The sequence below is a fragment of the Penaeus monodon genome, chromosome 4 (assembly GCF_015228065.2).
Source record: "Penaeus monodon isolate SGIC_2016 chromosome 4, NSTDA_Pmon_1, whole genome shotgun sequence".
Taxonomy (NCBI): domain Eukaryota; kingdom Metazoa; phylum Arthropoda; class Malacostraca; order Decapoda; family Penaeidae; genus Penaeus; species Penaeus monodon.
Genome location: NC_051389.1, coordinates 26994215 through 27006714, shown reverse-complemented (window position 1 = coordinate 27006714; position 12500 = coordinate 26994215). Strand labels below are relative to the sequence as shown.

At 33.0% G+C, this 12500-nt stretch overlaps 1 protein-coding gene across 1 annotated transcript in view; it reads right to left on the bottom strand.

Moving 5' to 3' along the window:
• LOC119571325 overlaps positions 1-12500 on the bottom strand; it is a 13885-nt gene that overhangs the window by 450 nt on the left and 935 nt on the right. The window contains exons 2-7 of the mRNA XM_037918692.1: positions 7705-7815; positions 7427-7568; positions 6987-7097; positions 4733-4855; positions 4337-4501; positions 1-2230 (exon numbers count right to left, since the gene is read on the bottom strand). The exon at positions 1-2230 is cut by the window's left edge and continues 450 nt beyond it. Coding sequence (XP_037774620.1) covers positions 2028-2230; positions 4337-4501; positions 4733-4855; positions 6987-7097; positions 7427-7568; positions 7705-7815 — 855 coding nt within the window. The 3' untranslated portion in view covers positions 1-2027. The remainder of the gene's footprint in view (positions 2231-4336; positions 4502-4732; positions 4856-6986; positions 7098-7426; positions 7569-7704; positions 7816-12500) is intronic.

Sequence of the window (12500 nt, the reverse complement as noted above, 5' to 3'; positions counted from 1 at the left end):
AATTATTGAAGACAAATGTTTACTTACATATCTAGGAAAAGTGAATGAGTGTAATTAGTGCTTCACATAAGTGCCAAACAAATCAATAAAGCAAATCATATACTTCTTACACTGTTGCCAGCTGAAATACAAAAATCAATTGCACAGTAAATTTGCTATTACTTATTTTTTTCTTTCTAATACTGGATTAATTTATTACTCTATTTGTGTAAGTCATATGCAAAACCTGCTGGGGGGTTTCATTAATCGAAGGATTACTGTAAAATAATATAGTTACTTAGGCTCCAATGTGATTGTCAACCATAAATGACTCAAATGACATTACATACTCTTTGCCAGATTTGACAAATGTGACATGACCAAACACCACATAAATTACATATATCTGAAGCCTGTGATAACTAATGTGGTAATATCATACAAACTGCAAAACTGAAAGATCCATTCCTTTGATGCTTTGATAATGACCAGTGCCCTGCATGCTATTATGGAAACATAACATCTAGTACATAAACTGTGAAACATAATGGGAAAAATATCTATTGTACAAGTAATGGAAACTCTGAAAGATGAATCTCAACACATGTACTTGAAATCATCTACTTCAATGTGAATCTTGGCACTAGTCCACAAACCTTGAGTCATTTTCAATGAACTACAATAGTATCAAAAGATTTACACTAATTGCTTAACCTGACTAACATTTTGTTGCACTTGGGAAAAGGACACCTTGGAGAAATAAAAACTAATGACAACTTTTGGTGAAATCACGTCCTGTGAGGATGAGATGCACGGAACTTTCAATCCCTTTGATTAAGGGACAGTTCTTGTTCATGTGGTATGTCTTTTATCAGTTTCTCTTCACTCATAATACTTTCGTCCCATGCAACCTATGGCACTTTTGAGACATATGACTAATGACACAAGGCCATACACTCATCACTTAGAGCCATGAGAGGCATGGCATGTTGTAGTTATCTTGTGCACATTTATGTGACTTATCATGGTAACTTGTAATACTATATTTTCTTTGCTAAGAGAGGCAATATCACCCGAAAGGGTTTCTAGTCAAGAAAGACAGCCATCAGGTAAAGAATTGCTACGATATAAAAACCATACAAAACTACAAATGAGGATCATAAGCCTACCGAAGTTAAAGGAAGGCCAAATACTTGTGCTAATTGGCCTGTATAACAAAAATACTGGTTCATGCAAACCCCCAATTGTGCCATGTATTGGGAATGCATGAATTTTTTCTTTCCTTCATTTCTTAAGGGGGGAGGGTTTCTTCTATCCTCACTATCTTTTTTTTTCATAAGTTTGTTTCTAAGGCAGAATCTTGTCTTTTTTCTTGAATGCCATAAGCACTATGACCGAATAAACACTGTCTTTGATTTGGAAGATTCACTCAAATTTAAACACTGGTATCACGTTCAGATCTATGGGGAAAGTGAGAACACATTCTAGGCAGTACGTGTTGACCCTAGTATCGGCGATGTGTTTACAACAGCCAATCTAGAGTTATTATAACTATAAAATGGCTACATAGCCAGGTTTGACTTGGAATATACAGCTGCACGAAGAACAAAGTAAAATGATATGTTGAAAAATATGATAAAATCTTAATGTGATTTTATGGCTAATTCAACAAAAGTAATATGTATGACAAAAGACACTACATAAACAATTAACAGTCCTTACAACATTCCTTTCTTGTCTGCTACCATTTTGAAGTAGCTTTCAACAATTCAAAATGTATGATTCAAATGCAACAGTGACTAGAAATTTTAAAACCAATACAAACTACAGAAATATCACTACATTTATATCACTCTTAGGTGATAATATTTCTTTTGATTTAGGATCCTTTCTGTTTACGTACAAAGAAAAACCACTCATTCTTGTATATATAAAAAAAAAATCACAACTATACACACATTTAAAAAGAGGCCAATCATTTAAAGGAAAAACAATCACAGCAAAGAGATACAGTACTTTTCTTATACTGATGAATCTCAAGGCCAAACTCAAACCTGGGCTCCATTCATCCGATTATGCTGCATGACAACTGTTGCCACAGACAGGCAGCACATACAAGAGGTGAGAAGGCCCACGGCGATGTAGACAGATGTGATCAGCCAGAAGGCAAACTGGTACAGGGTGAAGTCACAATAATCATGAGAACCTTCAACATAGTTGGGCTCATAGATTCGATACACCCACACACATCCTGATGGGAAAGAAAATTTCTTCATTTCATTAATGGTGCATTAGTATTGCAGATAAAATATTTTCATTGCAATAATGTATCCATACAATCTGAATTAAGGGAGCACAGTCATCTCATAGAAAAAAGTCACTTAAAAATAATACTATTCAAAGTAAATGACTGCATCTTTCCTTTAAAATATTATTTTGCTATACTTTCATTTTTCAGGAGAAAGAATGCCCAACATCATACAGTCATCCACTCATGACATCATTCACTAATGGCTCATTAGTGTCTTTAATAATTAATTATAATAATTATTTTTGTGGACTGTCAGTAGTTATTTACATACAAATATTCATTTCCCTTAAATTCAATATATTAAATGCTACAACGTTATGAATATATTATCACAAGATGCACAGAAATCCTGGTAATTATATATTATTTTTTTCAAGTTATGTCATTATTTTCTACAACATTAAGAAAATACACTTTCAATGATAAGTAAGAATATTTAACTCAAACAGAAAAATCTGCTTGTGAGATATATATGTTTAAATATTTCAATGCTCACAACCACAGCTGTATATCAAAGCTACATATGTTACTCATCAGCATGAAGTAATAATCAGAAATGATAATTAACTGCAGAAGGAGGAGGAGGAGTAGCCATAGTTCTAGGGAAACATAGGACAGAATGAACCATATACATGTTGACAAAGTAGAAAAGGTATGAATGAGAATGAATATCTTCACAATGCAAGAGATGTATTTGACCGGTTTCAATACAGAATGGTGGCTGAGGAGCACCTGGAACTGGTGGTGGCAATTCCCAAAGGCTGCCTCTCTCCTTTTTTGGTCTTCTTTGACTTTCTTAATGTTTACCAACTGCTACATTTGGAAATGATGACTCACAAAAAACATTTGACAAACAAATGTAGCTAGTATGCAACCCCCCACTTCACTTTCTCTCCCTTCTCCCATCTCTACTGGCTGAAGGAGCTTAGGCTGTAGTGCTACATTTTACTAAAATAGTGGTATTGCCATATTATTCAACACATATTTGATTCTGAATGTAAGGGAGAGTGGAGGGGCAGAGACAGGGGACATAGAACAAAGAACTGATATTGACAGAGACAGAAGACAGATACAAGACTCACTGAGTGTAGAGAGAACCAAGAGAAAAGAAAGAAAGGGGATTGATGAGACAGATAGTAGAGAGAGGAGTGAGAGAGGAAAGAGAAAGGAGAGAGAGAATGGAATGAGGAGAGAGAGAGCAGAAAACAAGAGGGAAGTGAGAAAAGGGGATAGAGAGATACAAGATAAACCAACATATCTATGAGATGTATTACCTGGCTAGAAAGTCTACTGTTTATTGGTTAAGAATAAATAATCTATTCTTGACCATTTGGACAACCTGCCTGCTGTATTTTTTGTGAATTATATATATATATAATTAACATGATATACATAAGGGCTCAGCCAACAGGCAGCTAAATGTCAAGTCACCTTGTTTCTCCTTTCTTGAATTTTCAGTATTTTTTTTTATGATATTAACCCATTATTGACGGGTCACGTGTAGACACGTCATAGAAAATGGGTCTCATGGATGGGCAAACTTGTACACGCGGTGACGTGCCAGAGCGAGTGGAGCGGGACGTTCGGCTTAAGGCAGCGGACTCCCGCGCCCACTGTCGGGCCATTGCCACATCTCACTAGATTTTAATTGATTTCAGTGAGTTCTTATGCCCGTCAATAAAAGGTTAATATTGTTAACATTATCTTTGAAATTATGATTACTATGTAATCCAAGAAAATCATGGAAATCCATGATCGCCAACGTCCTTGTGGGACAGGGCACTTGAAAAAAAAATTTATCAAAATAATAATAGCAATTTTTTTAAAATCTTCCCAAAAATCAAGGAAAAGAGTACATGTGAGATAGGTAGTTCTAGTACCTGATTCCTTGGTGATTAAGTACTCGCAGAGTCTTATATGTGTAAACAAAATTAATAAGATAAACTCAGTGGATGTGGTATTACTTGATGACATACTAGAACAAGGGGTCAACTATCATGATTTTTTTAATGTCCGTAGAGCAAAATGGCAATTACAAATTCTCACCTAAAATGAACCAGATACACAAGAAGAAATTGATGGCCCCGGTAAACTGCAATCTCCGGTGCCATGGAATTGGTCCATCATGACTTTCACCTCCATCGTCTTCTGCCAGTGGACGGCGAAGCCTCCCTTGTAGGTCCAACAAGTTCTTTACAACTCCAAATGTTCCTTTCAAGTGTATGCAAATGTTTGCTCATTAGCATTGAAATCATAATGTTTATAATCTTACATTCTGAAATACTATATTCAAACTATATTGTATGTATTCCCAATGTCATTTTCATCCTAAATATCAAATGGCAATACTGTAGCTATAAATTTATCTACTGCCATCATTTCAGAATTCTGTGAGTCACTGTAGCTTTTCTTCTACTGAAATTTTATTGACCTAAAACCAACCTCCAATGACCAGATAAATAGGGATCATTTTCTCTGCCGGACATTCATCCATTTTGAGGGATCCAACGATGATCATGAAGATTGGAATCACAATTGTCACACTGATCATCACTGTACAGCCAACTGAAAAATAAAAATTGCATCATCTTCACCTTTTACTACACCAGCGTGTCAGCAGCTTTTACGTTACCTGATGAGACTCACAGGCACTAATTGCAGTGATTCTTTTTATAAACTATCATTTCTCTACATAAAAATATATCATAGCAGCACAACTGATGTGTGTGTGTGTGTGTGTGTGTGTGTGTGTGTGTGTGTGTGTGTGTGTGTGTGTGTGTGTGTGTGTGTGTGTGTGTGTGTGTGTGTGTGTGCTGTGTGCGCGTGTGCGCGTGTGCGCATGTGCGTGTATGCGCGTATGCGCGTGTGATGTATATGTATATGTATATGTATGTGTATGTGTATGTGTATGTGTATGTATACATATACATATATAAACATATGCATGAATATTGTATATACGTATATATGTATATATGCATATATATGTAAATATATACATATATATACATATATATACATATATACTATATATATATACATATATAGACATATACATACATATACATATATATACATATATATAGACATATATAGATAGATAGATAGATAGACAGACAGACAGACAGACAGACAGACAGACAGACAGACACAGACAGACAGACAGACAGACAGACAGACAGACAGATAGATAGATAGATAGATAGATAGATAGATAGATAGATAGATAGATAGATAGATAGATACATACATACATACATACATACATACATACATATATAGATATATAGATATATAGATATATAGATATATAGATATATAGATATATAGATATATAGATATATAGATATAATAGATATATAGATATATAGAATATAGATATAGATATTATAGATATATATATAGATATATATATAGATATATATATAGATATATATTTATATATATATATATATATATATATATATATATATATATATATATATATATATATATAATCAATCATTGTGATCCCAAGGAATCATTATATCACTCAATGATTCCTAAATCATTAAATAATACATCAAATATTATATATTTTATAACATATTTCAGCCACTCAGATCCTGCCTTCTGGGGTCACATGATTACTGGTGACATAGAATGACCTACCATAAAATAAAAATATTGCTGATTATGATAATTGCATGGTAATTACTTACGGACATTTATTGGTTAATTTTTAAGTATCATATATAATTGTAGACATATACACCATACAATTATTAGATACTGACACAGAGTAATTAGAGACTAGTAATGACATGACCTACACAAATATTCATTATCAATTATGAGGTTATTACTTACTAAGGCATCTATTAGCACGTTCTCATCTTCCATATACAAGTGTATATATGTCATATAATGGAAGAAAAACCCACTCATTTTCAACAAATCTAGTTTTTGTATTATGGGTTTTTCTTCCACAGTATCGGCACAGAAGAGTATTTTTCCATTCATGTCATAAAATGAAAAATGCAATTTGTGTTTATTAGGGTGCATATTCAACTAAGTAGATAATATAGTCAATGTGAGAATATACAGCAACTCACAGCTTGCCATCCACAACAGTGCTAAAGCTTACACATGGCAAGTAGGTTTACCATCCACGGAGGAGCAGTTGATGTGGTTGGCTACCGTATGAAGAATATTGCAAATTATTTCCTGCCTTTATTAATGTAAGTTGGATGATATAAGTCCTTATAAGTATGAGTGTCAACACAGTTAGCTATTGTATAGATACAGTGCATATGATTTTTTACCTTTCACAGAGTAATTTGTTTTCCTGTAAAACTGTGAAACTTAATAACATAATTAGCTATTATATGAGGAACGCTACAGATGATTTCCTTCCTTTATTAATATGACTTACATGATGTACAGAATTTACCCAAGAGTGCAGGTGCTCCCTAGATATTGTTATTTTAGGTCCCCCAGCAGGATACTCTATTATCACTTTACAATAATGGTCTACTGAAAACTATGAATCAGGTCTTTGATAAGAGAGTATGGGCAGTGAGGAATCGGGGGTGTTTAACAGGTAAGTGTGAGCTGGAAAGAATGCAGCTGTAATAAATGGTTATTTCTAAAAGCTATAGTAAAACAAATCAATAATAAAATGTCTATCTGCTGGTGATGACTTGAGTAGACTTACTTGTTCCCAAAAATAAGATGATCAGATTCTTGATGAAGTCTACAAGACCATTTGAACTCTTCTGGACTTCTCTGACTCGCCCAAAGAGTGACTCATAGGTGGGTGGAGGGACTGCAAGAGAAGTCCATGGTTGGATTATGACATCAAGGTGGATTATGGGGCTGGCAGGAAGAACAGTTATTATCTGTTAAAAGCCTTTATGTGTTTCTCATTCATTATGAGATCTGCAAAAGGAGCAAGAAAAAGAAAAAAAAGAAGAAAATAAGAAAGACAACAAGATTCAAAAGAGAGAGAAAGTGGACAGGTGGACAGAGGAAAAAGAGATAAATAACATAGGATTTAAAGATATAACAATAGAAATTAAGAAAAGCAAAGGAAAGAAAAAGTAAAAGGAAACCACAGTTAAACGAAAACTAAGCCTATGACAGCCTCTTGCTTACCATTAAGGTTGTGACATTCATCGTACGAAGGTGGAGGTCCTGGCATGGGTTCCGATGGGCTCATCTCAGGCGGCTGGAAGGAGTAAGCAGGCGGCGGCCCAAGCATGTCCTCTAGGGGGGGGATGCTATCAGTTGTAGTTATCTGGAAAGATAATCACACCCAATAAGGTAAATCTTCACTCTCTCTTTTCAAAAAAAAAAAATAATAATAAAAAAAAAAATTTCACTGACTCCCCTCACCTTTACCATCCAAGACTGCAAAGTGCAAGATAATTTACCGTGCGAGGTGATGGTGGTGGGAGGGGTGTGGTGGGCGTCTCTGTCTGGAAGGAGGTGGTGGTGATAACATCCCCGGGGGTGGAGGCGGCACTGCTACTACCCTCTAGCTCCTGCAAGGAATGACACAGTATGAGGATAAAAAGACTTTAAAGGGAAAAGAAAACATTAATGTTACTGAAGTTAGATGATGATGATGATGACTATGAGAATTATAATAACAATGACACTGACATCTATAAAGGACAAGGACAATGACAATGAAGATGACAATGACAAAAGTGATGACAATGGTAATGATGATGATGATGATGATGATGGACATGATCATGATAACAACAGCCATGATAGTATAATATGACTGACTATAACTATGACTATAGCAATAACAGTGACAGACAATGATGGCAGAGAAAATGACGTCATAGATAATCATAATGATGACAATGATGATGACAGGGATAGTGAAAGTGGATAACGATAATGGTAAAAATGATAATGATAATGATGATAGTGATGATAATAAATATAACAATAATTATTAATATTATGATAATAATAATAATAATAATGATAATGATAATGATAATGATAATGATAATGATAATGATAATGATAATGATAATGATAATGATAATGATAATGATAATGATAATGATAATAATAATAATAATAATAATAATAATAATAACAATAACAATAACAATAACAATAACAATAACAATAACAATAAAATCAAAATCAAAATCAAAATCAAAATCTAAATCTAAATCTAAATCTAAATATAAATATAAATATAAATATAAACATAAACATAAATATAAACATAAACATAAACATAAATATAAACATAAACATAAATAATATTAATAATATTAATAATATTAATAATATCAATAATATTAATAATAATAATAATAAGAAGAAGAAGAAGAATAACAATAATAACAATAATAACAATAATAATAACAATAACAATAACAATAACAATAACAATAACAATAACAATAACAATAACAATAACAATAACAATAACAATAACAATAATAATAATAATAATAATAAAATAATAATAATAATAATAATAATAGTAACAGCAATAACAACAGCAATAACTTAGTAATAACAACAGTAATAACTAGTAAAAAACAATAGTAATAAATAACAGCAATAAACAATAGTAATGATAATGATAATGATAATGATAATGATATCCTGAAAGTAAAGGTGATACTATGAAAGTTATAACAGTGATAAAAACCGATCCTTCACAGCTATGACTATGATATTTTTGGCTAAAATTAACAAATAGTTTTTAATCAATATAAAAAAAACAATATTTCAAACAGTAGAAAGAATAGAATAAAAAATAATAACAAATTAAAATCTATTACACATACATTCAGATGTGGAAAGTTGATAGCCCAAAAAAAGATATTTAAGCTAAACGATCTACTACCAGCCAGCCTCTAAACCACTAACACCAGGCACATACATGCCCTGTGCACTGTAATACTGTTTACACACAAATATTCTTTCACCAAGGAATCAATTACTTGGCCTCCCTGAATGTTTACCCCATTCCTTGAATTTTCTGGAAAAATTATATTTTCAATTCAGTTATCATTATTATTATTGTCATCATGATTATTATCATAACATTACCATAGTCCTAAAAGTGATAAAAATAAAAACTCTTCATTATAAAAATTCAAGGAAAGAAATAAGAAATTAAAATCAGATAGGTCTCGTAACTGACTCCTTGGTAACCAAACACACGTGGAACCATCTATGTGTAAGCAAATTTAATAAACTAAAATCACAGTGGACAGGTCATGTGTAATGTCCTTCCTGTATCAATTTGTTAATAATTGCTCAGACCTTATAGATCAGAATGTCAAACTCAAGTGGTACACAAATATTACATCATGGACTATAGAGAGGATATGAGTATGTACAAATAATCAGAAGCCAGAAGGATAAAATTGCAATGCTATTGATGCACATAATATACATGTTATTCATTCTATAAATGAATGGCAATTAAAGAATACAGAAGCACTGTAGCCATACCATCTATGCAACGAATGCTGCAAAAGGAAGACTGACATACTATCATTACCTTTTGAAGTACATTCTCAACAGCTCAGAAATGTGTAATTTTAAGAATGTGAAGTCTATCCTGCTTCATGTATGAAAGTCTTGAAAATTTGGGTTAGGTATGCATACAGTGGATACTGAAAAAAGAACAAAAATAGTAATATTCCTCAATTAAAAAATGGTTATAAAATGTTTAAAACAAAAAAAAATAAATATACAAAAAAAAAACAGAAAATATAGTGTAAACCAGAAAACTAGAAAGAACATGGTAAATGTATTCACCATATATGTTTTAACAATACCAATAAAGCATAAAATAACACACATGGCAACTGAGTAGGATACATATTTTACATATTTTCTAATTTTCCTTCATCCCTACAATATGAATGGTAAAATAATAATAAGAAGCCATCTTTAAACTTAATCCTAACAAAAAAAAATGAGACATACAATTGTCTGGAAGCATCATGAGTGGACTACCTGGCACCATGAGTGATTGGGACTCCAACTATTCCTACCACAAGGGAGATAGCTATGCACCATCCAGCATCTGCTTACCTTATCAATTATATACTTCATTTACACAATAAAAATGGTTCATCCTTCACAACCAAATTTGGATATTTGTGTATACTATTATTTCATTTTTACTAAACATGATGGAAATATTTACATTTAACACTACAACAAGCATTGTTTTAATTTGAATGTTCTTCTTTGTCTCTGTACACATCTCTATCCATGTCTCTGTCCACATCACTGCCCACATCTGACAGGTCCTACAAGTCTATCCAACATGAATAAATGAATACAGAGTACACAAAGACTGCTTCTAACACTGCTCCCTCATAAGTGAAAGATGCCTTAGTGGCATGTACTTTTATCTATCTAGGCTCCATTTTGTCAGACATATCATGAATGATGAATGCTAACCACAAAGAGCACTAACAAAATAGCAAGCCTCTACCCAGTTGCTATTTATGCAATGAGTAACTACTGCTTATGTGTAATTTACATTAAATATCTTTAGTCAATGGTGATCACAACATAGTAACAATAATGAGTAGCTCTCATGGCCGAAAAGGGTAGAAAGTAAAAATTTTAAAATCTACAAACACAATAGCTATATAACATCAATTTCATACATAATCAGACTTATAAGTGATATCCTATAATGCCACCTATAACTCTTCTTATTGGCCTCCATATCTTCAGGTTCTGGCAAAGGCAAAACAATCTACCATATACATTATGACAAAATAGAGCTTAGACTGGTTCTTTATTTGACAATGAATCACCAGTGAAGTCTTCAAGCTCTATTTTGTTAAAATTTGTGTGTAGAGATTTGTTGGTCATTGTCAGACCTTAAACAGGTGATTATTGCTTGAGTACTAATGTAGAGTACAGTATCATTACAAACCTCCACTTCACCTGACTGTCATTACCCTTCACTTCTGCATATCAGTTTAGCCTTTATATAGATATCACCATTTCAATTCTTTTATTCTTTTATTTGTCATCTTCACAGTCATATTGTTGATCATTACCCTCCTCCTTCTCCTAGCTCTCAAGCATCACCGAGTTCTATGTAAGAATATCAGCAATTTCTTAAGGTATTCTATTTTGTATCACAGATAATTGATTCATTATTTTAAAATATCTGCCATGGGATCAGCTAAGGTCATTAATGGTAAATACATTGTGGGATTAAAGTGTCAAAATATCTAAATATAATATTCATTAAATATGTATGGTACCTGTAATATAATGCAAATCAACACAGATTCCAAAATCCTCTAGAATCTAATATATGAAGTGGATAGGAATGATACAGGTAAACAGATAATGATTAAACCATTTCCATCCTGGCTCCCTAAAACTATAGTAACCATCAAGAACAGGATTATATGACACTTGCAGGTCCACCACTAGTCCACACATCACAACCATACATCAGCCATTTATACTCATGCCTTTGGCTCTCTTTTAACCCAGTGTTGATGGCTATCTTTCTGCTGAATCGAGCCACATGTCAGGGATCACTCCTGGTCAACCACTCAAATGAAAAATCATTAGATCGGAAAGCACACATTCACAACATTCTGTGCGCATTTGGCTGTGGCATACAAAATTTTTCAGCTTTGAGCTGGCCAACTGCACATGGTGCATACCCTTACCAACCAGCATTTGGTCTCAGTTCATTATGGCAAGATCAGAAGCCAATAGTCAATAAAGAGTTAAAAGCAAAAATATTTACAAAAAAATTGTAGCAATCCACATGAAGGTTGGGACCAGTTCCAGCACTATCTTGCCAGTTTATATGAAGTGGAGGTTTGTAATTCAATGATATTTGCCAGGGCAGTCTAGAAGCTTTATCTTGCTAGAATATAAGGTACTTGGTACTGTGTAGGTTTTTGTTGGGGTAATGACAGGCATGTTGGTTAAAGTTATTGCTCAAGATAATGCAACTTCAATTATCACTGTTAACATCAAATACAGATTGCTTCACCAGACTAAAACTATCATCACTGTACATGCTGGTTGTATTACAATCATCTTATTTTCCATACACATTTCTCACTGATTATTTTGTTGTCTCATTCTTATTGGCTGCTGTTTTATGTTGTATTTTTATTTGTGTTTTTGTAAATATTCAATTACTACCATCTACCTTGTCATATTATTTTTGCATGTG